Genomic DNA, 27,477 nt, shown 5'->3' with positions numbered 1-27,477 from the left:
ATGAGAAAAAAAATAACCAATAACCAGCTTGGAGAAGAGGAGACTGAGGGGTGACCTCATTAATGTTTATAAATATGTAAAGGGTGAGTGTCACAATGATAGGACAAGGGGCAATGGATACAAACTGGAACACAGGAGGTTCCACTTAAATATGAGAAGAAACTTCTTCTCAGTGAGGGTGACACAGCACTGGAACAGGCTGCCCAGGGAGGTTGTGGATTCTCCTTCTCTGGAGACATTCCAAACCCGCCTGGACACCTTCCTGTGTAGCCTCATCTGGGTGTTCCTGCTCCGGCGGAGGGATTGGACTAGATGATCTTTCGAGGTCCCTTCCAATCCCTAACATCCTGTGATTCTGTGATTTTCCCAGTTTTAGTACATTAAACTCTTTGGTTTTACTTTCATTTAAATGCAGTAACCTATATTTTGCATTCCCCTTTAGTTACACTGCTTTGATCCCGTAGCCAACACACCTCTCTACTGCAAATGGATGTTTAAGGCCACATCTAGTTTAATCTCTTTGCTCGTTCTCCTCACTGCATACCATGCCCACTTTTTCATTCCTTTTTGTCAGTTATCGCCGAAAACCTTTTTCTGCCTCCTTTGTGCCTCAGCTGAGCTTGTCTTTTGACAATTCCCACTGGGTGATGTCACATTGTGACCTGCACCTTGTAGATCTCTGTGCTCGTTTCTCCCTTTCTCCTCAGCTCCGTGTTCCGTTTCGTCCCTATTTTAGTTACTACGAGCGCAGTGAGCTCTGGACTCCCCACACCCTCCTCCCACCCCCGTTCTCCTCTCGCGGGTACAAATGTCACGCCGTGACACCCGCTCTCTTTGCCCCCTCCCTCCGGCAGCCCCGTAGGCCTAAAGCTGCCCAGCTTGTGACCGAAACACCCCGGAGGCTGAGGAGGTGTTGGGCACTTTGGCCGCCGGAGGTTCCTGGTTGCCCGTTCCCGGCTCGTCCTGCGTGACTCCCCCCCCCCCCCCCCCCCCCCCCCCCCGCCCCCCGCCCACGAGTGTGGAGCGGCTCTGCCGTTGCGGTGAGCAACGATGACGCGATTCAAGCGGGACGTTGGGAAGCCAGCGAGTGTCCCCGCCGCCCAACCGCCGCCCGGCCCGCCCGTCACCGCCCCTCCCGCGCCGGGCGGCGGCCGCTCCGCCCTTTCTCACGATTTTTGTCCCCGGGCGCGTTCCGTAGCGCGTGCGGCGGCGGGCGGCCGCCCGAGCCCCTCCTCTCTGCGATCGTGCGGGTGAGAAGGGCAGCAGGGAGGGGGGAGCGCGGCCGCGCGCGCGCGCGCTCGCTCTCTCGGGCCACGCGCACGCCCCCGCCGTTGCCGCCGCCGCGCGCGCGCGCCCGCCCGCCCGCCCGCCCGGCCCCGCTCGGCTCCGCTCCGCTCGCAGCGACTCGCAGGCGCCATGGCGGCCGCTCGCAGCGACATGGCGGAGCCGGAGGGGCTGCTTCCCGGCGAGGCGGCGGCCGCCGCGGCGGCCGAGGAGGAGGAGGCCGGGGCTGGGTCCGGGTCCTCGTCGTCGCCTTCGTCCTCGGCGGCGGCCGCGGCGGAGACGGAGTCGCTGTTGCTGCTGAACGGCGAGGCGGAGAGCATGTCGGAGCCGAGCCCGGAGAGCGCCAGCCAGGCCGGGGACGGGGAGGACGAGGACGACGAGGAGGAGGAGGAAGAGGAGGAGGAGGAAGGCGGCGAGGAGGAGGAGAGCAGCCTGGTGGGGAGCAGCAGCACGAGCAGCGGCTGCTGCAGCGACGAGACCCGCTCGCTGAGCCCCGGCGGCAGCAGCGAGGCCGACGCCAAGGAGGAGCCCAAGGGCCCCCGGGGCAGCCAGGAGGACGGGCTGGGCCGCGGCGGAGGCGGCGGCGGGGGGAGCAGCTCCAGCAGCGTGTCCAGCGGTGGCGACGAGGGCTACGGCACCGGCGGCGGCGGCGGCAGCAGCAGCGGCAGCAGCAGCTGCAGCGCCACGTCGGGGGGCCGGCGCGGCAGCCTGGAGATGTCCTCGGACGGGGAGCCCCTCAGCCGCATGGACTCGGAGGACAGGTCAGTGCGCTTTCCGGGCCCCCGCCGGTGGCCGCCTTCGCCTCTGCCCTTCCCCCGCCCTTCCCCGGGGAGCAGGGGGTCCCTCGGGTCCGGGGGCTGGCGGGCGCCATGTCCGGTCGCCTCCCCGCCCCGCAGCGCCGGGGGACTCGCCAGCCCGCCCGCCCCGTCGCAGCGGCGAAGGGGGCCCTTTTCCCCGGGCGCTGGCCGCCCCTCGCCCCCATCCCGGCCGCGGGGGCTGTCAGGGCGGCGACGCGGGGGGCAGCCACAGGTTTCTCCGGCCAACTTGCGCCGGGCGGGGCGGGCTGCGGCGATGCGGCGGGCCCTGCGCCCCCGCCGCGGCTTCTGCTTCTCCGGGCCCCCTCCGAAAGCCTCCCCGCTGCTTTTGGGAGGAGGGGACGCACCCCCCGGCCTGGCACCGGGCGGCAGGCGGCGTGGGGGCTGCTGGAGCTGCAGCCATCACCGTTAGGCGTCTGATGGAGAGCCCCGAACAGCCCCCGCTGCCATCTGAGCACGGGGAGCTGCCTGTTCAGGTGACGATATTTGGTTGCCGCTCTCCCCAAAAGCAGCTGATTTTTTTCAGATGATGCTTTTGGGGTTCTTTAGGGTTGTATCTTGCGCTAACGGACAGGCAGGGTGTACCAGAGCTTCAGGATGGGAGATCATCCGTGGATGTGGTTTTACCTGCACCAAGGTCTCTGCACTAGAGGCAGAAAGCTGAGTGGTAACCTCTTAAAATATTAGGGGAAAGAAAAATCTAGCTTACTAAAATAAAAAGGGGACTAACCTTTCCATATTAGGTGTGCGCAGGTAATAAGCATGCACAGTATTAAGCGAGGCTTGGTAATTTGAGGCTCAAAGTCTTCTTTGGATGAGTTCTGTAATAGTAATTGTAAAGATGATTTCTTAGGTTTTTCTGTGTTAAAGGTGTGTATCTCATTTCACTGAGACTTTAGCTTGATTTTTGTGGAAAGGCACAACCAAATTATCACACATGGTTGAATTCTGCCTTTCAGGTTTAGTTTAGCTTGCCAAGTCAAGCATTTCAAAGAACGTGGTTTATGCAGTAGCTTTCTTGGATGTTGTGTGTAGCAGTTTAACTGACAAACTGAAAATAGGATGAAAAATGGACATAAGAGCAGCCTTAAAATGCTGTAGATCCCTCTGCTAATTAGTACTTTAAAATAGTTTAAGAAACTTTTGCGATCTTTTTGTTTCAGTTTAACTTTAAAAAGTCTTGGACTTCCCTGTTAGAGTTACAGTTAAGTAACAATTACGATTTTGTTTGTACTTTCTTAAGATGGTTTCATTGTTAAGTGTGAAGAATTATGTGGTTTGGTCCAGAAATGTACTTTGAATATATATTAGATCAAATTCTGTGTAGCTATACAAATACCTATATTTCACAAGTGGGGCATCACTAGATCTAACCTCAAGTGTTAAAAACATTTTCTTTCTTCCAGATTTGCGCAAGATGGAAAGGAGGGGTGGGTATTGAGGTTTTGTTTGGTTTGTTCTTTTCAAAAGCTGAGATTTTATGTGAAATCACAGAAGTATGGAAGTAGGCTTCTGGAAATAAAACAGGTTCATAATGGAGTTTTAAGATAATAGTTTATTGTTTCTCAGACAATTAAAATCAATCTGATCCTGATCTTATCTGAGTGCATGTCGATTTGTGGGTTTGGGAAATAACAGAAATAACTTGCAGGGGTTTTCTGGAAGTACAGTGTCATTTTGTCTTGCTTGTGCACTGCAGAGCTAGTGTGCTACTTTCTCTGTCATTGTTCTCATGGTTGTCTTACTATAGTCGCACAGTTGAATCTATGTGTGTACTCATTGTTGCTCCTTTACAGTACCATTGGTACAGACTCAGTTGCAGGAGACTCTGCATTTAGTGTTTTAAATAAGGGCTGTGCCTTGGTTTTAATCTTTGCAAAGTTTTATCTTGAACTGCCAGGCTGAAAACTTGAGGTGCTGAGAGTGAATTTTGTGCTGTAATTTCAAAGCCTGCTTGTTGAGTTGGGTAGGAAAACAGCAATGCTACCAAGAGTGCCATTTGTTATTCCTTGGGATGGAAAATTTCATTTTGTTTGCACTCCTTGCTGCAGCATGGTAGAATGCTGTATTATTTTTGCCACATGTAGTCCAGCAGCTCACTTGCTTGACCTAGTGATCCAAATGATTACTGCTGCTTGGAAGTCAGCCACAGCATAATCTTGTGTGTTTTAGATGATCAGGCAGACAAGGAGAGTGTTGCAAAAGGTAGGGGATATGTCGAAGAGCTAGAGTGTGTGAGGTGAGAAGGTGAAATAGCAGCTGGGAGCAGTTTAAACTCATAGGTGGAGGTACTGGTTTATGATAATATTTTAAAATCTGTAAAGAATTAATCATTCATTGATTTTTGTCACCTCTGCATTAAAATGTAAGCTCTGTAGCTACTAGAAAATGATGTTGTATCCATTAAGTGACATTTTATATGAAATGGTATATTGTACAGTACTTCATGACCTTTGTTGACTACCTGTGTCTCTGAAGTCCTAAGAAACTTACTGTCTCACCTCACAGTGTGTTGTAGAGTACAATTACCTGAGGGAGGGAAAAGAGAAGAGGAAAGAGAGAGATTGAACTAACATGCTTGAATTTACAGTCCCTGAGTTAAGAGGAAGCTGATGGAAGGGTATACTTGATAAGGATTCTCTGCTGTAGGCAGGTTTGGTAACATTTAGAACATGCCCCCAGGCTTGGGATTTTTTTTCTTGTTTCCTCTTTAGAAAATTTGAATAAATAAGAGGGTGCGGTGAGAGGGCCTGAATTCCATGAGTGATCAAATTCCTGTTTCTCTGTGTACGGTTTTTATCACTTTCCACAGTTATCAATGTGTTCTTTCTTTGATTTTTAGTTTAGTGATATCAAATATAAAATAAACTACAAATAAAACAGCTGAAAAATCTTACATATGATCAAAATATAACTACTGTTGAGCAACTTCTCTTACTAATGGTTTGAATGTATTTTGAGAGTATCTGCTAATAGAATAAATAATTTGAGGCATTACTGTAGGACATTTGGTAGTATTTAGTACAACACAAGAAACAGTTATAATGATGAATATCGATGCCCTGAAACTTATGGTAATTTTTAACCAGCTATTTCCATGCACATAGACAGACTTGTTAAAAAATATTTATCTTTTCCCTGCACATCCCGCCCCCTCCCCTCCAATCCCCATAAACCAAAAAGCAACCCCCAAACTGATGCCTAGGATAACCAGGTGGCATTTTCAGTTCAGTGGTATTAGTCACGAGAGTTGAAAGCAGTAATTGTAGGACTAGTAAGCATCTCGTTGATCTGTAATCATTCCAGGTTTTTTCTGGGAATTGTGTTGAGTTCCCACTGTGGTGCTGAAGTTTGTCTATGACTTGAGCAGGCTCAGATCAACTGGCTCAGTAATAATAGGCTGCTCCTCCGGATTTACAGTTAGAACAGTCTATTATCAGCATGTGAATGCTGATAATTTTCTTTTGCCTTTCTCTAACTTCAGACATGTTCTGAAAGAATGGATGTGTTTCTCCAGAGTTCTCTGGAACAGCTAGTCTTATTACAATGCTGAGAAACATTTGATATGACTTGAAAAGAAAAAATAGTGGTTCTGTTAACTATGAACAGAGTCACAGAGTTTAGCATTGTGCCACAGGTAGTGAAGCTAGACCTAAGCAGATGTGTGGATTTGGGTATAAATCAGCTGATCTGAATGCAGTGAAGATGCATCTGCAGCTCCCTGATGTCTTATTACTGAACTACAATATTTACTTACAAACACTTAGTGTTAGATTACTTAAATATTGTTTACTAGAAATTTTATTATGGAAGCATATTTAAATCTGAAATACTTTCATTATCAGATTTTGTTTGATTTAGAGAACACTGGTAGATCTTGCAATTGTAATAAGATCTTTAGCAGAAATATGAGCTGTAAAGCTATATGAAGGGCTTTTTTGTGTACCCTTGTGAATTTGTCTTGCATCTTTCTGCTCTCACCCAGACATCACCCCTGGTATTCCATTCTTACATTGTCTTTACCCTTCTTTAGCAGATTATCCTTTGCTCGCTCCTCATACTGACTAGGCAAGGAGCACTGAAAAAAAGAGTTTTAGCTGGAGATACCAGCTGTATTTGCTGAATGGTATATAAGTGCTGACTGACTAGGTGGTAGATCAAATGCAACAGGTCGTCATTGGACCTATGTAGCAATCTTTCCCTCAGGCACAGCACTAATTAGTGTCCATCTTTTTTCACTAGGTAGCCAATTTTCGTGTAACTTGTGAGGCTGTCTTTTTCTTTTCTTTTCTCTTCTCTCGCTTTTTTTTTTTTTAATCCTTTTCACATTTACTGTTACCAACAGAATCTGTTACTGAGAGGGACTGACTCAAGACTTGTAGAATACTTCTAGAAATGTTACTCTGTTCCTGTGTAATAGGCAAGCAGTTTTGAAAACAGATGTTTCAGAGAAGTGTTTTTCAATAATAAACCTTTTTGTGCTGCAGATTGTGAGGTTTGTTCGTTTTATCAAGTGAAATGATGCAGTATGAAACTAACAGGTTGAAAGCTAAGAGATTTATAGTTGAAAAATCCAGGTTCTAGTCTGAGTTTTTTTAATCTCATTGAAAATTCAGGCCTTCTCAACCATTAGTATATATATGCTGATTTTAAAATATTAGTTATTTAAAGGTTTAAATATGCTCTTTATCTAGTTTTTAAACTTTTAAAAGTGAGGAGTTTTCAAGACTGACTAGGCATTTACATGTGAATTGTATGAGTGATGTTATTAAGGCAAAATAGTAAATTTGAAATATAATCAGGAAGGCATATGGTACTAATAGGTATGCTTCATATATCCATGTGACCAGATTAAGAAGTGCTTCAGGCCTTTCTTTGCTGCGTAGTCTCACTTGTTCCAATCCAGGAAGTAAAGAATCATTCATTAGCACTTACGGCAAGATGGTTAAGTCATTACATTTTTTTGAGAGTGTGCGTAATATTGACATGTTAGAGTAGGCTATATAAGATTACCTGAGTTTCCAAAATTCTGGTAAAAATTCTAGTTTCAGCATTTCTGACTGAATTTGTGGTTGCTGTTGTTATTTGCTTTCAAAGTGCAAAATAAACCTCTTGTTTCTGTAATGGTTATGTTCAGGCCTTTCTGGCACTGAGGAAAATAGCTTTTGATGGGAAGACAAAACAGCCCAGATATTTTGTATGGTGAGTATCTTTATTACGAAAGCTGTTGGTTGGTATAATTGAGTGGTTAACATGAGGTCTTTTTGTGAACTAGATGAAAGAGCTTGATATAATGAGCTGTTATAGTTGTTGTATTAAGTTGTAAATATACATCATAGAATTTGAGAAAGACATTTTCCTATTCAATAGAAGAGATAAATGGTGTTGCTTTTATGGTGGATTTGTATATCCACACAGGTCTATGTGCATTTGGTTCGAGTTTGTGACATCATTAAGTCTGATAACTTCTGAATATGGGGTTCGGTCCTTTCAGGGTATTTCCTGGGCAGTAGTGGAAAGAACCGTCTTGGTCTTTTTTTTTCTTCCCTTCTTTCTGTGTTTTGTGTGTGTGTTGGTTTGGTTTTTTGGTGTGTTTGGTTTTTTTTTTTTTTGGTGTTCTTTTTCCTTCCCCCCTCCCCCCCTCCACTTACCAGTTAAGTTAAACTGGGTGTTATGTGTAGCCTGAACATCCATTTGGCAGAGATGTGACATATGCATTCCTGGAGTTGATCACAAATAAACCTTTTTGGATGATGCAGTGGAAATATTCCACCATAGCCACTCTTACTCAAATCTGCACAGCTTTCCAATAGCTTAGTATATTTGTGTTTTTTGAAAAAAGCCATCCAATAGAGAATAATGGTTGGGAAATGAGCAGTATGCAGAGCTAGCATGAAGGCAACAGTATGGAAGCACACCTAGAACCCATTGCACTGGAGTAGTTGTAGAGCAATCTGTTATTGGGTAGGAAAGTGGGGACATGGCATAGAAGGGTGCAGATAGAGCATTTAACATGGGAATACTCTCTTCCCATTTGCTTGTGGCAAGGCGGAGATGTGAGACACATGCAGAAAACTTTTGGTATGTTAAGGACTAAGATGTCTAAGGGCCTGAGGAAAAAGCAAGAGCTTTTAACCCAAAGGAGGTGAAAAATGGGTCTCTGCTGTAAATGAACTGAGTAATTGCAGGGAATCCTTGAAACAGGTGGGATTGTAATATCCAGGTAATTTGTGCAGGAGAAGGGAGCAGAAGTGAGTAAGGAACTCCTTTGTGTGAACAGTGAGTTTTTTCCACTCTCCCAGTTGCTATTTGGTGGTATGACTTGCAGAAAAACAAAAGTGATAGTTTTGGAAGATTGTTTGGCTTATTTGTTTTGTTATCTATCTATATAAGCAGTTCCCTTTTATAACTTTATATGCGTCCTGTCTGGAGTTGTTCATGTTTAAAATATGAACATGTTCAAATAAGTTTGTTTTGGAAAATAAAATACAAAGATTCCATTTTATATTTGCTGTTTTCTGGCATTTTTTTATGTGCTAAGATAGTGTTTACAATTCTCAAATTGTGATTTTTTTTGCAAGACTAAAAAACAATAAATAATTGGGGGAAAAATTCGAAGCCTGCCTCTCAAGATACATGTTTCCCTTCATGGTGGTGAAGTGCAAAAAAAACCAAAACAAAAACAAAAAACCAAAACCCTAACCAACAACAACAAAAGCCCCAAACCACAGCAACAACAACCGACCAAAAAACAATGAACCCCCAAAACCAAATAAAAAATCCCAAAAGACCCGGGATTTATTTTTCCATATCTATTTTTTTTTTTTTGCTAAACTAGAGTTTGAGATCTTAAATATCTTTTGCTAAACTTCAGTTGCTAACATTGAATGAGTACTTTCTTTGATAGTTACTTAAGGTATATGCAAAGAGATTGAATAATGATAGAAAAGCAGAAGATTTGTTGTGACCTTGAAAGACCTGTTGTCATCCTGATGCACTGTAGTAAAGTGCTGTGATTCAATAAATTGTGTAGTGTCAGAGGGTGTAAAATGAACCTAAGTCGTTTGAGTTTGAAGGCTTGTTAAAGACAAGGTTATCGGCACATATAGTGGTAGTATAATTTGTTAAATATACTTTACCTAAATAAGAGTATAGCATAAAGAATCTGCACTTATTGTTAATGTTGTTCAATGCAGCATGTTGTACAAATTACTAGTTCCCCTGTAAAATTGCAGTGAAGTCTTTTATTTTGTTCATTATAGTTTATTGTGCTGTAATCATAACTTAGACTACAAATACAGAAAAATCTTAAAGGTGCAAAGAAAATATTTTCATTATAGAGCACAGTAAACAGAGAAACAAACTTTTAAAAAAAAATTGAAATAAAACTATGTTTGGTATGTCTTTAAGTATACTTCCTTAGGTTAACTTGCATGCCAAATTGTAGATTAGACAATTTGTACAAGTAAACATGGTGGTAACTGAAACTGGAGGGTTTTTTTAGGTCTTAGGAGTTTTGTGTCTGGTTTTGGTCATTTTGTCTTCTCATTTTCTGAGTTTTGTGTTGTGGGCTAGGGGAAAGCATCTTGAGGATGGGAGAATGGAAGGATAATAGTTACAGTAGGTGAAATTTCTTTGACGCTGTGCCTGAAGGCTGTTAACTTCCAGCGCTGATTAGACTACTTCATACTCATTATGGTTCTCAGAATGGAAGGCATGGTTCAAAAAAAAAAAATTCTGACCATTCCTTAACGACTAAATGTGTTTCTTTTGTGTTGATCTTAAGCTGTGCTAGTAAATGTATTGTTTTATCAGTAAAGGTTGAGAATTATGAGCCGCTTGTTGCTGTTCCCTAACTTTCCAAGGAAATTACCAAGTTGAAGATAATGTGATTCCCAGAAATGAAAGTCAGTTTTATTTGTATCTTCAAGACAGAACCACTTACAGTTTCTTGATTTGTGTAATCCTTTTGCATATGTAGTCTTTCTGCTGTCATGAGGCATGCACGTTTTACCCGCTCTGCTCTCTCACTGCTCTTCTGATATTGTGATATTCCAAGTTTCTTTCTTGTGTTACTTGTTCTTCTGTATGCTACAAATCCCTGATAACCTAAGTTTGTGTTACATAAATATTATGAGCCCAAATATTGTAGGGCTAACAATCTAAATAATCAAAGTAAGTGATCCAGGAGAGTGGAAACAGCTCTAGAGAGGTGGTGATTCATAACACACTTTCTCAGTCTTGTTTTGTTTCCTGTGCATGTTTGTTATTTTAAGTTCCTTCAATTTCTCTGTCTTGAAGAGCTTTTCTATCTTCCCCTGGTTTTGTAGTATGAATCTGAAGTGTTTCCAGTGTTGCTCCCTTTTCTAGGTAATTATACCTGATCTAGACATAGCTTTACTCTAACATAAGTTGCTGCTTCAAAAAGAATTTCAAAAGAAGGTGTTTTTTGTTATCACTTGTCATGCTGTATAAAATTCTCTGCCTTGACCGTTCTGTTTGCCACTACATTGATTTCTTTGTAGTCATATAACGATACAGATTTTCAATAAAGAGTTCTGCAGATTCGTTTTTAAGATTGATTTATGAATACTTTTTGAGTCGTCTTCATTTTGAGAAGTCTTTGTTAGAATAACTTAATCTGTATAAAGCGTAGGTTTCATTTAAAAAAAAAAAAAAAGTCTAAGTGATTCAGAAGCACAGCTTCCAAGTGAGCAGGTGCTCTCTTAAATCATGTAGTCCTGGAAATCATGCCTTTTTCCTTTATCTGGAAGTTTCATTAGTGTTGCTTTTACTTATGTAAAGGTGTGAAGAATTTGAAGGTGCTTCTGGAAAATGCTAGACCACCAAACACTGCTGTTTTACTTCTCTATCCCTCTTAACTTTTTAGTATTATATATCTTACTTGCTAGGTTAGTTCTCCCTTACTTTCACAAAATAACTTTGCTGACATATGCAATTTTTGTTTATCCTAAATTTCCTCCCTTGTTTCTGAAGAGCCATGGAGTCAGTTGTGTTGCCAGATACCAGGGACCTTTGTGGATAGGAGCTGCAAGAGCAGATGTGAACAGAGGTACTGCCTTTAGAACACAGTTGTTCACTTTCACTTCATGTAGTTCTGGCGTACTGTTTTGATCCAGGTATTCTAATTTATTGTTGCCACTTAGATTATCTTTCTCTTTGGCAGCCATTTAATGTTCTGCAAACTATTTTTGTTCTGGTTTTGTTTTGACGGTGGTTTATCCACATACACTTTTTTCTTAGTGGTGGTAGATTTTCCTGAATTCAGAAACTGATCATTATCAGTCATGAAATTATTTTGAATACGTTCTATTTAGATTAAAGGCAAATGGCTTTCTCAGGAAAACAAACAAAACAAAACCAACCAAACAAAACATGCCCCCCACCACCGCCTTAGAAATGCGAGTAGCTGAAGTTGTTTTTTGTCGACTTTGATTTGTCTACTTTGATTCTGGTTAGGTGAAAAGAAACTGTAGGAGCTCCGAAGCATTATGGCATTTCCATGCGGCAGTCAAACTAACTGTTAAGATAAGGCAAACTGGTTTGCTTGTGGAACATAGGTGTTTGATTTGGGGAATTAAACTGATAGATCATGAAAATTTAGTAGTAGGAGTGTGTCTGTTACCAATGGGGATGCATCATAACATACCAGATTCACCAAAGACCGGGAGAGGAACAAAAAAGATCAGGCAAATGTTAAACTTTTCTACTCTGTTGCCGGCTCATAGTAGTTGCTCATGTTTTGTGAACTCTTCATTTTCCTTCGGATCTGTTTTGATCTCACTTTTAAATCATTTGAAGAACATAAAGCAAAGATTAATTTAAATCTGCGTGGACACCTGTATATAGTTGCCTTGAGCACTGCATTTTATTGCATGCTGGTACCCTGATGCACATGTTCTGACAGTAACCTCATAAAGACGTTGGCATTAAATTTTGCTTAATATTTAACTTTTGCTGACCTTCAATAAATATTAATACAAATACATATGAGTGTATTCTTCCTCTCCTTTCATTTAGGAGCCAATGTAGCAATTTCTGCTATTAAACAGTTGTGTTAAGTTCAGTTGTACCGTTGAAATTGTTAGCTCCTAGAAATGACATTTGTCCTAAGTCAGTTTTTAACAGCTTTGGTCTGCAGTTCCCATTAGTGGATGTAAAAAAGTAAAAGTTAATCATGTCATGCTTCTTGGAGAAGATACAGTGTCTCTTCCATGTTTGGAAGTAGTAGAGATTATATAAAAAAGATACATAAGATTCTGAGGATGCATGGAGGAGCTTCCTATCAATGATCTGAGCTCAGGGTTGATAATTCGATAATTTTCAAGCTTTGTGAGGATTTATCTTCACTTGACCATTGATTGCATTAGGAAGTAGTGAGCGTAAATCACTTTGAATTTGGTGGCCTCAAAAATCTGCACAACTGCCAGGTGGCCTGTTGTTTTTGTAGAGCTAGTCCATTGGACAGAGCTGTACACCAGATTTTTCCACCCCTTGTCTTGGAATGGAATAGTGAATAGAGTAACGGGGAAACTTATGAAGTTTTTGTTTTCACTCCTCACTTTTCCTAGTGAAATAAAAATAAGGAGGTGTTGGAGTATGTCACTATGCCTGTCATTATTATAACTTTTTTTCCCCCTTTCAATTTTTATTCTTTTTTGACTTGGTGTTTATAATTGAATGATTGTAATTGCTGTTTATTTTCTTTTGGGATTAGTGCCTAGTTGTGATTTGGTCTTCCATGTTGTAAAAGCTTTCCTGTTGTATTCTAGTTTTTAACCCTTGAAGTTGCTGTAAGAAATGACTCTCATTCACAGTGTTTCCATTATTCTCAGTTTATCTGAGTGTTACAGTTCAGCTTTCTTTCTCAAGTTTCCCTCATATGGGTTGGAACATGTAGCTGAACCTTCGTGCAGAAATGACAGAGTATTTAACTGACTGGTAAAAGCTAAAGAAACTAGCAGGGTATTTTTTTAATCCTTAAAATGTTCACCTACTTCCAGTGAGGTTCATAGTATTTAGATTGTTGAATGTTAATTATGCTTTTCATCTAGTGGGAGGCAATCTTCTGTGGATTTGATGCTTTATGACTGGATTATTACTGTATACTTTAGAAGAAACTATTTCTGAAGATTCCTCACTTTCATTAGGGTAGTGTGCAACTTGATGGCTAATCAGTAGTGTTGGTTTTAGCAACTCTGCAATGTGTGTTCACTGAAATCTCTGCTTGTTTTTAATTTGATGCATGACAAGATGAGGTTAGTTATTATAGGATCTGTCACAGTTGTTTCCTTTGGTGTTAGCTGAAATCGGCTGGGTCCTTTCCTTACCTATGGAACATCTGGGGACTGGAAGCTAAGCATTCTCAGTGGAGGTACTGTAACTCTGAAATGAGCTCCTGTTGATCAGACTGAAGTAGTGCCTATTGACCCTCAAGGGCATGGTATAGGGCCCATCTGTTAGGTCTGAATTTTGCCTGAGGGAGGGTTACTTCAGTTAAGGTCTAGAGGGAGTATGTTTAGCAGACATTAAAAGTATAATAGCAAATTGATTGGGCTTTTGTGCATGTGTTCAGTGCCTGGCTCTACTGTTCCTTCCAACTGGACAGTTGCTAATGGAGGTTCATGGAAAGGAAAAATGAAATTGTACTTTTCTTGTTTTGCTTTTGTTGATATTCCTTCTAGATAACAAAAAAAGGGAATGAAAAAAATTTTGGCATTCCTTTCATTAAATTCAATGGAAGGGATTACTTGCAGTACTGAGGAAATTGATCTCCTTGGAGAGCCAAGTGTGTGTCAGGAATGATGTGGGATACACTATTTCTTTTATACATTAAATCACAGGCTCGTTATGTTTTCATTCACATTTACCTGTACACAACAATTAGTGCCCAGATGGTAAAATGCACACATGATAAAATAAATGGTTTGAAATGTGTGCATTTTAAATTGAGACTAGTTTGGGGTTTTTTTCTTCCTTTTAGAAAATATTCATGTTTATATGACTCCCAACGATGGCGTAATTTTGCTCAAATCCTTAAAGGAAAGTAATAATCCAGGACTTAAAATTCTTTGTAAACATTTTTTTTTCTCTATAAAGTGAAAATTACTTGCAACTTCTTGTAAGTTTTTAGCTATTATTTTTTGCTTCAGTTTCAGGGTTGTTTGGACTGGGTTTAACCAGCTATATGCATTTGGTTCACATGCACAAATAGATTGTGCAGGCACTAACCTTTTAACATAAAAGTGATGCTAAAAAAAAAAAATCTTAATCTTCTTAATTTTAAATATATATTATTTCTAGTTACAGGTAAAGTAGGTACAGGTAAAAATAAGACCTGAAACAGTGCCTTCGAGGTACTGGTTTCCCTAAGCTTGCATTAATGTTTTTGCTTAATGAACATACTTCAAATGTGAGTATCATTTCCAAGCTGTTGATCTTTTGGTAGAGGGAAAAATTGCAGGAGGAGGGAAAAAGGTCTGTCTCTTCTGAGAATATGTTGTGTTTTCAGTTCTACTTTGCATTTGGAAGGCATTGTTTGCCAGTGTTTGCAGATTTGGTAAAATGAGGTGTGGATTTAGTAAGGTATTTTAGAAAGGCATTCAGTTCTTGCCTCTAGGGCTGTGTTGTTTTGGTTTTTTTGATTCTGGCGCTGGGATTAGGATGAAAGTAGGGATAACATAAGCTCGAAGACTATGTTGTGCTTGCTGTAACAGTTTTAAATTTTAGTAATTAGTCGGTCTTTTGAATGGTGCTTCTTAAAAACAGCTATTGTGTATGCAGGCTCTCTCCAGCAGTGACTGTTTTTGATGCTCTATTGTTTGGGATGACCCCTGAGTTGAACTCTCTGAAACTCAAATGTCTAATGTTCTTCATCAGGCTATGGTCTATAGATCCATTACAATGGAGCTGGAGCCTGCTTACAGCTTGGGAGCAAACCCAGACCTGTCTGTCACTAGCAATAGGGGAATGCCACAAGCGCTTAAGTTCTACTCGTGTCATTCTGCTTTGATAGTGGCAGTCAGGATTTAAACAGATCTCCTGGTTGGGGAAAAAGGGCTTAGAAAAAGACAGGAAAACTTGCTTTCGCTTATTTAGCTAAAAATTTGTTTCAATGTCTTTGTTTTGTTACCAGTAGTTTGCCAGAATATCTGTGTTTTCCTTACTTTGTTAGGTTTTCTGCTCTTTGATACACATTATTACTTTCCCACTTACAGGCTTTGTGGATTTCAGATGAGAAAGTAGAAGGATGTAATTTCCATTACTACATTCCCTTTGTTAAGGAGCTTTTCCCTCTCTTGGATTATCTCAAGCAGATAGAAAGTCAGATTGGATTGAAAAGCCCCATTCATAGATTGAAAGATATACAGACACTCTTTTAGTAGGCCAGCCCTTCTTGGGCGGAGTTGACCTGCTTCTACTCCTTTGGTCAGGAAAAGACTCAAGTGGACTAGATAAGATGATGGGGTGTGTGCATGCTTGTATGTCCTGCCCCTCTACCCTTTCTGAAATCCCAAGAAACAGAAAAAGTCTTCCCAAGTCAGTGTCTTCTCTGATGCTACAAACTTTTCTATGAAAAGCTTCCTCATATTTTCTCAGTATGTGGAAGACTAGAGAAAGTGTACACATGCTTGAGCTGCACAGGGCACTATGACAAAGAGGAAAGTAGCTGCTGGTCTTTCACAGATTCTCTTTGCAGCCTTTACCTTTTTCCTGGGTTACCCAGAAATTGCTAAGTGAGAAAGACAGAAAATAATTCTAGATTCTCAGTACTGTGAAGTGCCTGATCACCTGAAACTTGTTGGTTCTGGTGACCCAGAAGACAAAACAAAAATAATGAATTTTACATTTTTATTTAATGAGTTATTTCTGGAGAAGGAATGTGTCACGGCAGTGAGTTTCTTGCGTTTTGATGGAGGCTATCAAGAGAACCACCAGGAAAAGAGTGATGTCTCATTGTGTGACTCCCAGTTGTTTTGTTTTATAAGCAGTTTAGCTGTTTCTCTTCCACGTCCTGTTACAGCAATATTTGTCTGTACTCTTTAATGTCTTACATTAAATTCTTCAGGCTAGAAGAAGGGAAGGCATTCTCTCTTAAATAAAATACTAGACTATGTCTTGAATAGCTTAGAGAGTCATATTCCCCTGTAGCATTTTATCCTCAATTTCCAAGAAATTCTATATGCTACTACTTAGTTTAAGTGCTATGGATGCCTTTTTTTATTCCAGTTCCTCTGATATGAAATTTTGAAATTGTGTATGCAACTCTAATCTGTTAGCCCTTAGCAAACACTTAGGCTATTGGCACAAAACCAAGCAAACATTTAAACTATTGTAACTAAATCAGCTTTCTAAGTGCTATTGGTTTCTCATGTCATTAATAACCCTACTTATCAGAATATCTTTTTCTGGGTTGGTATTACTAGTTGTCTTTTCCATATTTTTCTCTAAAACCGGAGTAATTATCTACAGGTAGGATAGCATATTAAAACAAAACAACCCCCCACCAAACAGCACCAACAAAAACACCCCTAAGTATTTGCATTCCTTAGTCTGTAAAATTAGAGACCTGTGAATTGGTATCCTAAGGTGGTCAAGGTATGTTGCATTGCATTTGCAATATGAATTAGACTCTCATGCTACAGGTTCATCGATTTGAGGTTTATTTAGTCTGTGCTTAGAGAAATTAACCGGATTGCGTGCCTGTGAACTGGAGAAACCACACATTTGTGCATGAGTGCACGCTTGTGCTCCCTCCTCCCATCAGTTATGTTTTCTCATTGCTTTCCTGCTACTACCTGGGTGTAAAACCAGGAAGCCCTTGAGAGAACTATGTTAAATACCCCTTCATAGTCTGTCCTTGTGGTCACCAGCACCGTACCTCCTCTTAGTTGGAAGTTTGTTTATCCCTGCTTCTGGGGTTTTTCAGAATGAGACTAATGTTGGTGGTGGGTATAGAAACTTAGTCTGACTGCAAATAGTTTGGAAGTTTGAGCTCCTACTTTAGGTACTGTATTTTGGTACCTTTCAATTGTGACAAAGTTATGGTTACTTATCCACATTAAATGGTCTGAGGCAGCTGTCGCATGAGTGCTGTATCTGCAGTGCTTTGCCATCCTTGGTTAAGCGACTTCCTGTTGGAACCACTGATCTGTGTAACATTACTGTATGCGACAGAAGCGGTCAGGCTCTGTGCCACCTTGTATGCATTCAAACCTACCTCTAAGTACTGATTTTGGGAAAACTGCTTTTGGATAACTCAAACTCACGTGTGTGGGAGGTCACATTTAATTATTTATTCAATTTTCCTATCATCATGTTGGTAAACTTTGCTTTCATAACACAACTTTACAGGTTTTTACTTCTGGGAATAATTTTTGGCTTAGGTATCAGCTGAGGAAGGAAGGGATGTCATACCCCTAGTTGCATCTATTGTGGGCCTGGCATGGTGGAAAAATAGGGGTTGCTTGCAACGTATTTTACACTTAGAGCTTCTGACAATTTCCTGGAGAGATCCTAAATTACTACTACCAGTAGTTTTAGTTAGTGGCTTGTAACTCTGTTGGTACTGGTAGCTTCAGCTCATTGCTAGTTGATTGATTGATTTATTTTAATTTCTGGTAAATATGAAGTAAAGTTTTTGGGAAAGGCAGCAATATGGAACAGATTCGAAACTGTATAGGCTTCTCTTGGCCATCTTTTCTTTATTTGCTAGTCACAGATTGTGAGCTTCTATGTCCTGAAAGGAACCAAGACTTCTTAGAGGGGGGAGTGGGAGGGAAGAGGAAGGTAAGGAGGGATCCTGCAGAGCTATGTGTATTCAGGGTATAGAAAAGAGAAGAAAATAAAATAGTGGGCACATGGGAAAATGCTGTGTAGCAGCAAGAAGCCCATATGACTTTCATGGGTAGAAGCCATACCTTGTAAATTGCTAGATCTTTTTTGAAATTTGGGGGGGGGGGGAGAAGGGAAGTATGTGGCATTTGTATAGCATTTATGGAGTATGTATTTGATGTACTTTTTTAAAGCAAAAAGCTGTTGAGAAGTTCTTTAAAACTTCAACTTGGAAAACAAAGGCCTACAAATAATTGGTCAGCTTTAATAATAGGAGAAAACTGACTGGTCGAAAGTTTTTTCAAGGGATTTGCACTTGGTGTATGGTAGTCAGTGTTTTCATAGATGTTAGCTTGCTGATATCTCTCAGATCAGAATTCACTTGTGAAACCAAGTTACTTGGCGTAGTTAAAACTAAAGCTTAACATATTGCTAAAGGGAATCTGTGATTTTGAGTAAGGCAAGGCGTTTTTTATTTATAAATGCAGCGGAATCCACATGAGAGGTGAGAGACGGAAACCTAAACAAGGCAAAATCTGTGGTGATTTCCAAATCTATCACAGGAAAAAAATGGTAGCACAGTAGTGATTAAAAAAGAGAAGCTAAGTAAAAGCTTTTAGAGCAAAAGAGCAAACATGCTAATGTTCGCTAATGCATCTTCGAGTTTTGAATAACGGCAGTTATTGTTTCATCCTTTTCAAAATATGTAATAGAACAATAATGGGTATGTAAACAGTGATGGTCAAAAATATGAAACAGCACCTGTACCTTTAAAAGCAGAATGTTTTAGCATAGAAATTATGTGCAAGAGGTGGGGGAGAAAAGGGTATGATATTAATACAACTTAGAAAATCATAAATATTATGTAGAGCTGAATAGGAAGCGATTATTTTCTTTCAAGTAATGTAATTGGATTATTTCCCTCGCATTTTGCTCAGAAGAATATATACAGACACCTGTGCAAAAATTACTGCTGCATACTGGGCTGCATTAGCAAAAATGTATCTGTGTGGCCAACAGAAGTGATACCTCAACTCTGCTTGGCACTATTAAGACTGTGTCTGGATTACTCTGTCCAGTTTGGGACTCATCCCAGATACATACTGGAGAGGATCTGGTGGAGGGTCTGTGAGGTGGTTAGAAGACTCAAGCAAATGCTATACATGGAGAGGCTGAGAGAATGGGTTTCTTCAGTTTTAGGATAAGAAGGGCAGGGTTATTGCACTGACCCGCTAGGGAGGTTTAGCAAAGGAGGAGTCAGAGTCATCTCAACCCTACAGCTTCCAAGGATGAGAGGCAACAGGCAGAAGTTGCAACACTGGAAATTTTGATATTGGGAAATTTTTCCCTCCCCCACGATGAAGTTAATCAGACATTGGGAAAAATTTTCAGAAAGGCGGCAGAAACTCCAGACTTCAAAAAACGTCCATTAAGAACTCAACTGGACAAGACCACAAGCAATCTGGTCTCACTTGCTCCTGTTTGAGCAGGGGATTTGACCACCTGAGGTCATTTCAAAGATGAGCTGTACTATAATGCTGTGAGTTTGTAGAAGACAAACACATAAAGGTCCTAAAAGGCAGAGAACAGGCTCACGACGTTACAGAAAGTACATCAGTAGCTATTTAATGTTTATCCAGGAAGAATATCCATTTAACTACATACTTTTTTGCTTATATGTGGGAAGAATACACACTCTGCAATGTTTTTCTGGTCCAATTTGATACTCAGCTCTGTATTTGCCAAGATACAGAGCAGAACTGCTGGCAATGACCCCTGCTGGCCATATCCCCACTATTGTTGGTTTTTGTTTTCTGGTGCTTGTTGTTGTGGTGGTTTGTTGTTGTTGTTTTAAACCCACACACAACAAAACCAAAAAGCATTAGTTTATACCATGTATGTGATGGGCACCATGCTGGAGCAATTTTTCTTCTGGGAAAGAAAAATAATGTATGGCTGTTTAATGTAGCTTAAAAATTACTGTATTAATCATGAGATTTAATTTTCAGACAAGTCAGTGAATGGGAGAATTTTTCATCCCTCCCTTTTGTTGCTAGCATCTAGAAGAAGTTATACTGTCAAGTAATAGTAGCTATTTCCTGACTTTTCATTAAGGTGATAAACTGCAATAAACAGTAAGTTTGTGTAAGAGTTTCTTTTCAACCTGTCTAAATATATTTGAAACAAAGCCCCAAAGAGATACAATTTTTATTTGTTCTGTTCACATGCAACAAATGCAAACTTTCCCTTTTTTTTGTTTTGCAGCATAAGCAGCACTATTATGGACATAGACAGCACAATTTCCAGTGGGCGTTCAACTCCTGTTATGATGAATGGACAAGGAGTTCCTGCCTCCTCTGCAAAAAGCATTGCTTATAACTGTTGTTGGGACCATTGTCATGCTTGCTTCAGCTCCAGTCCAGATTTGGCAGATCACATTCGTTCCATACATGTGGATGGGCAACGAGGAGGGGTTCGTGTTACTTTTTGTTTTCTTCCTCTTTCTTTGTTGCCAATATTTTTTCTCTTTAATGACAGCAGGAAATTTTATGTTTTAAAGTACTAGTTCCATAGCAAATGGCAACTAAGTTTGGGCCTTCAACAATCTGGTATTAGGCATTCAGCTGTTGTCATTTGCATAGTTTACTTGATTTGGTATTCTGTGTTTTAAATTGAATGCCTAACTTTAAGAATGTAGTAAGTTCTTTTTAATAAATGGTTCAAAGCTATCAGGTTTTTGATACCTATGCTTAACTTCTCAACATCCAGAAGCTGTTGGTATATCTTTTAAGTGCTTATACTTGGAATTCATTTTCTTAAAACTACTAGTGTATGCATTACTGGATATGAATTCAGGTGAAGTCATATCCTCATTGTTTTTATAAATGAAATCTCACTAGAGGTAAAAGATATACAGAATATATAATAGAGACGATGTAAGACTCAGTGACTTCAGAGTACGATGTCTTACCTCAACAGCTCTGTCTGTAGTACTGATGGCAAGTATACCTTCAATATAACTGCATCTAGTATTTTTTGCCCTTCCCCAACCTCCCAAATTACCTTTGCCTGGAATATGTCATGTAAACTACCTTTACACCAAACATGAGCAATCTGTCTGCCTTTGGCACTGTATCTTGCAGCTCTTTCATTTCTTGGAGGGCCGATATCAATTCTTAACCTAGAATGGCCATTATCTTTTGACTTTTTGTTCTGTCACTTATCCAGAGGTAAAATGTTAGACCGTTACACTTTATCTTGAGTAAGAGACTTAAAGTGCTGATTTGCGTTACCTTAAATAATTTCCTATGTAATTGTGTCACTGAAACAGCCATGACTCTGGTTGTATTTAGCTAATGTTTTCTTTCCTATGATTGAACTTTCAACTTCGTACTTGGTGACCGTTTTCATTTCAAGCTCTAAGCAGAAGCATCCATCCAGTGAGCTGGCTTCTGAGCCGCCCATGAGATTATATCTGTAGTTCACTTCATAGCATAGGTTTATAAAAGTGTTATATGAATCTTGGATGAAACAATGAAATTGATAAGGTGTATCAGTATCCTGTGAGTGCTCACATAATTGAATATCTGGGTATCTTGATCTCATCCGTGACCCCTTTTCATTTCATAAAAAGCGAGTGCAAGATTTTTCAGGTGTTTTTTTAAATTGTATTTCTGTTCACTTAATATTCCATGCAACATAATTTGTGGATATTTTTATTTATAAAATATTAGACTGTATTTGTCTTTCTGAAAGAGGAACTTGTTGGAAACACCAGGTGTCTAATAAACTGTTGCATTCAGTTTGCACTTTTTATCTCCCTACTGGAGCTGGTTTATTTTTTGAAAAGTTCTTCAACTTAATGCTGTGGAGGGAGACTCATCCTGGCTGTTTTGTTTCAAGGGATTGTCTGCCACCTGCTGGCGAGGTGTTTAAGAGGTGTTAGACATAATCTCCCTGTGGTTTGGATTGGTTTTCAGATATTACTCAACTACAACGACTATAAATTTGAAGAAAAGTGGAAGTATTAACTGCTTGTTGAGAATTTAAAAGCAATGTGATAAGCATCTTTGTGTGGGAAAATGTGTATTTTTGAGCTAATACTGAGACAGTGGTTCCAAACCAAACCAGATAGATCCATTAAGAGCCCAGGAAAGTTTTTGTAAAAGTAATTTTGGATTCAGCCTTTTGACAAGGGTTCCCAAGAAGCCTTGCGTGGACTTCTGGTGGGTTGTTGTTAAACCAAGTGCTTGTTTTTTAGAGAGATTGCATTTCCACAATCTGTGACTTCATAGTAGTACTTCTTTGAGTGCCCTGCAGTCTGCAGTTGCTGATGAAAATATTGGGACAGTTATGGAGTTGTTGCAGAGCCAGGAAATCTCGGAAATCCCAATTCTGTGGCTCTAGGGGAATCTCAAAACCGAGGACCAGCAGACATCAAAGGTTTAGGGGGTTGGGCCTTATGCGTTGGTAGACATGGATCCGTCATACAGACATGCAGAGTTTTCCAGCTTTGCATTAGTAAGCTGGGCTATCTATATATTATATGGCAAGTATGTAGCACTCCTGGGGCTGCTCTTTTGTTCTGAAAATACAGTCTTTTGAAGAATAAGTTTTTTAATCTGCAAAAGAGAACAAGAAACTAAAATCCAATTAGTTTCCTGCAGTTCTGAAAACCAGCATTATGGACAATACTCTTCCTGGGGACTGTATTTTGCTGCTGCAAATCAGGGCTGTACCCCCTTCACACACAGACCTGTTGAGGAAATTCTAATGAGAGGCTTTTTTATTCTCTCAATTATAGATAGATACAATGCGAGGAGAGAGAAAAGCAGCATGAGTAAGTTCTGCTCCCCTTAATGCAGTATTATGCATCTGTACACTGGAATCACAAAACACCCATAGACTTTGAATCCTATAAGAAATGGTAACTTTCTTCATCAGGAATTGAGTATAAGGGCCCAACTAGAGGTAGCCAGTATTCCATAAGATGAAACTCCAGTATCTAAAGAACTATATTGTAATGAAGAGCTTTTACTTCTTTGTGCTCAAAGAAGAAAATTATTACTTGCTCATGAGAGTAAATGATTTAATTTCTGTGTCTGCTACCCAGAAATGTAAATTTGTCATGTAAAAATCTTCTATCTCAATATCTGGTTGATACAGATATTGTGTACAAACACCAACTCTTTACAGTGGATGCTGTGGCTCTTGAGTGTGTTTATCTGCAGGAGCATCTGGTTTTTGATATTTTATTCCAGTGACTTGCTTTTTTTAAATACTTGTGGTTGTAATTATTTTTCCTTGGTGAGACAGAAGTGTGTTGCAAAATAAATGGTTACTGTTCAAAATTCTTTGAAGTACTTTGTAAAAGCAGGCTTCTCTGCTAATCTGGTTTTTTTGGTGGTTGTTACTGATTTTTTTGATTTGTCTAAACTTACCACCTTTTTACTCTATTAGGTGTTTGTTTGCTTGTGGAAAGGTTGCAAAGTATATAATACACCTTCAACAAGTCAAAGTTGGTTGCAGAGGCATATGCTGACACACAGTGGAGACAAACCTTTCAAGGTAAGGTTCCTTGTAAGATACATCATCCCTTATTTTAAGAGCAAACCCATTCATTTTTTCCTGATACACTATATTTAATTGAAAAATGCCATCACAGGAGGATTTCTTAAAAAGCATGCAGTGAGCTGAGCCTTCGTCTTTGCAATAATTGTGCCCAAAGGTCCTGTTTTGTTATGAAAATACATAAAGATGATAGCATTATTGCTTCTCTGTCCCTGTTTCTGTTAATCTATAAATGGTAAGGGAGTCTAAAACTAAATAGTGCCAAAGTTCAGGTTTTCTCTGCATTTTCCAGTTGAGCTTTTAGACCGTAACAGTGAGAAATTTTGCCTCATCCTTTATACTTCCACATTAAAATTTGGGTCATGCCTGATGGTGCGCATTCTGTGCTTGAATAAGAGCTGATTTTATTAATAAAACAGAGTCAGTGACTATTTATGGTTAACCTCTCTGAGAATAATAAGGAGGTCAGGAATGCAGGACCGTTGAGCTGACTGTATTTCCTGCATAGTATTTTCTAACTTTCTCTTTCTTTCTCCCCCTAATCTGTACCTGCAATTCTAGGTATAGTAGTGTTTATCATTCCCATATCCACCAATCCGTTATTAATGAGTTGCTTCATCCTCTTATGGATACAGTTGGGGCAGTTCATAGCTGTCAGTCCTGGATCACTTGATGGTAAGTCCCACCCACACTACTTCAGCCTGAAGTTCTTCCATGTAGGATATGAAAATAATTAGGGGTTTTTATTAAGTTTAGGTAGTATTTTGTGCCTTCTTCTCCCCCAACCCCACCAGGTTTTAGTCACTGTTTCTCCGCTTCCCTTTCCTCTCTTTCTTCTCAGGTGATATCTTCAGCTTTTTTTTTAAAAAAAATATATATTCTAAGGCAGGTTTATTACTAAAAAATACTGTTACAGTGATGGCTTCCAGAAGTTACTTCTTCTGCACAACTTATAACAGTAGTTGTGACAGAACACAAAACTAAAGTCAAAACTTAGTAAAAATCATGTAGTGCAGGTGAAAAAGTTTTTTGATAACGATCAGACTTTTTCTCCATACTGAACTGTGTAGTTTAGTCTGAAAATTTCTGATTCAGTGAATAACAACAGGAAACTTGCTCTTGAGGTTTTTGTACCCTTTGTTCAAAGGAATAAGGTTAGCATCTCTTGGAAGCAGAGTGTAAGGGTCATAGATCCCTGAAAGTTTGCAGATATTATTTTTCCAGCAGCTGATCTAATCTTAAATGTTAATATATTTTTTTTAATTTTTTTTTTTAAGTCATCAAAGGAAATTTGGACCTTCGGTCTTCTCATTTTGGAATTAAATATTTTATATACCTTAAGGTACGATGACAAGCTTTGGTCTTGAAGGAAAGTCCTTCAGTAGGGTAATTTGTATACTTATTTGGTCTAGATGAAAGAAACTCAATATTAGAGTCATTGGGTTTAAGAGAGGTGGGCATAGCTCAGACATACCGGTAGTACTTTTGAGTCTGTCAGACTTACCTAGCAAAGTCAGCAAAAATTGGTATCCTGTTTTTTTTGGCTAGGCTGGCTACAGCTAGAGCCCTAAATTTAAAACAAATAGTTCTGGCAATAATAATCTTGCGTTGAATATGTGTAGTTTCACCAGCCAATTTTCTGTACTTTCTGGTCATACTAAGGGAAAGAACAAAGCACAGACTAGGATTGCAATAGTTAATCATCATTGCTCAGTGTGTGTCACTTCAGCATTTTTTCCTACTGTTGTCTTTGGTCCGTCTTGTTTGGTTTTTTTCTCTCTCTATTTTTCAATCTGTTCGTGGGGGCTTTAAATGGAGGATAATTGTGGTCTGAATAGAATTTTCTAACATCTTTTGTTCCCCTGTCATTTATGGTGAATATAGGCTTAAGGGCTCACATGAGGTAGCCAAGTATGTAAGTCTCTGTGATAGCAACCTATTAATTAACTAGCCCCCTTCTTTTCTTTTACAAGCTTTTGAAATCTTCTGTGATACACTTAAGGTGTTGGATATTAGTCTTGTTTTGTCCTGAAACAGCCATTACTAATTGTTTTATGGCAGTTACTCAAAATCAGAGCGAATGTTTCCATTTGGTGCATTTAGCTGTTCTTACAAATCTTAATTGCTCACCTTTTAGGAAAAGCCAAACTTTTTCAAGTCAGAGTTAGATTAAAGATCTCTTGATGATTGCTGAAAGCAAAATATCTCCCAAAACCTAAATCACAAATGAAGTTTCTGTTCCCCTATGAGAATATGCTTGAGCATAAAGGAAGGAGTCTGTCATTTGAGAGAACCTGCTGAAAATACCTAGTCATTCAGTGTTTTATTAAAAACAAACAAAAAATGTCAGGATTTTTGAGGAAAGCTGTAAAAGGCAATAATGGAAATAAGATAGATGTGTGCTGTTGCCTAAAGACCTGCTGTTCAAGATGTTTTTAAGAAAAGCAAAGAATGTTAGCTAGAAAAATGACAGTTACGATCATGGAAAATTTACTTTTGTCAAGGTAAAAGAACACTCTAATTGTTTAATGAACAGAGGAGAGCCTTAAATATAAAGAAGGTCCCTATATTCCTATTCTTCTAGTCAAAATAAGAGACGGGAGTATTTTCTTACATTGAAACGCAGTTGGGGACCGTCTCAGGCATAAAACTCTCCTTTGCATTAAAACTACTCTAAAGGATATGTCCCTGTCCTGTCACCCTTCTGCTTTTACGTGGACTCTTTTTATGTAGTTGCCCATTTGAGGTTCCATTTTCTATTTTTGTGATAGACGTGATGGTGTCCTTTGATTAAAACCTGTATCTGGCTTTAAATGAGCTGCTGTGCTTTCATATGGGTTTACCTGCCCTTTCCATGCATTCATATAAATTCTGTGACTGTGTAGTTCATTTGTCACAGAAACGAACCCACTTCTAAATTACAAAGGCACAATGTTTAATGTTTTCATAAGTTTCTCCTGTTTTTTCTGTTTGTGTGGTTTAGTGAGTCCCACCTCAGCATCAATATTGCAATACCTGTGTCACAGAAAAGGTAAATTTCCTTAGGAGTACCTATTTTTGAGACTTTTTTTATGCTAGCTCCATTTTTATATGGGGCAATTTCCTGGTAGTGTAGGTCCAGCTCAAAAGGAGGAGACATTTTATATGTGAGCCATCTGCTGAACTAAGGAGAGGAAAACAACAACAAAAACAAAACAAACACTACCAAAATAGATACCCTACCTTTTTGGGCAGCATTTAGGACCTTGGTTCCCCTTTAGTCATCAGAATGCTTTTCTGTTTATTCCCTCCCCTTTTTTTCTAGGTTTTTAATACTGATGCCCTTGGGTTTCATGTAGACCACATGGACGGATTTTTTTGCTTGTTTTTTTCGAGGAATTGTTTTAATAAACTATCTTTTCCTTGGGTACACACCAATTCCTCTACCAAAGAAAAAACCTCCATCTAATGAGATATAGTTACCATTCATGGCTGCTGGTTCTCAGTCTCTAGTCAAATACTACTTCTGCAAAGCAGTGTGTTTTTCCAATCCTGCTTTTGGTAAGCACAGTTTCCTAGTTTTGTTTTTCATATGAAGAGGAACAGGCAAACAAACCAGTATTCCAGAAAGTGGTTTTGGTTGACTACTTACCGACCTTCTTAGGCCCACTGTTAGGTATTTTTGAAGTTATGCCACTCCTCTTAATACCTGAATTTTGTTGCTCTTATGCTGCTAGAAATTTTCACTTATTGCAGTCTGATTCTAGACATACTTTCATTATTTTTGTCATTATAGACATTAATTTAGTATATGTATTTTCAGAGCATGTAGTTGTTTCTCTGAAGTTATTTAGTATCTTCATGTTTATATGATTTTACATCCAGAGTTGATAGAGGAAAAAACCTAAACGTTCTTTTTTTAGTTTCGTTTTGGCATAATTTTGCAGCTTTTTAGAAACTGGTGGGATGTTGT

At 39.8% G+C, this 27,477-nt stretch overlaps 1 protein-coding gene across 2 annotated transcripts in view; it reads left to right on the top strand.

Annotated features, from left to right (window-relative positions):
- Window positions 1-1,383: 1,383 nt before the first annotated feature.
- Window positions 1,384-27,477, top strand: part of AEBP2 (AE binding protein 2) — a 48,578-nt gene continuing 22,484 nt past the window's right edge. For both annotated transcript variants that reach the window (XM_065638155.1, XM_065638147.1), the window contains exons 1-3: window positions 1,384-2,045; window positions 20,220-20,427; window positions 23,415-23,522. In XM_065638155.1, coding sequence (XP_065494227.1) covers window positions 1,417-2,045; window positions 20,220-20,427; window positions 23,415-23,522 — 945 coding nt within the window. In that variant the 5' untranslated portion in view covers window positions 1,384-1,416. The remainder of the gene's footprint in view (window positions 2,046-20,219; window positions 20,428-23,414; window positions 23,523-27,477) is intronic.

The sequence above is a fragment of the Caloenas nicobarica genome, chromosome 1 (assembly GCF_036013445.1).
Source record: "Caloenas nicobarica isolate bCalNic1 chromosome 1, bCalNic1.hap1, whole genome shotgun sequence".
Classification (NCBI taxonomy): domain Eukaryota; kingdom Metazoa; phylum Chordata; class Aves; order Columbiformes; family Columbidae; genus Caloenas; species Caloenas nicobarica.
Note: the sequence above shows the minus strand (reverse complement) of the source record. Positions and strands in the feature narration are given on the sequence as shown.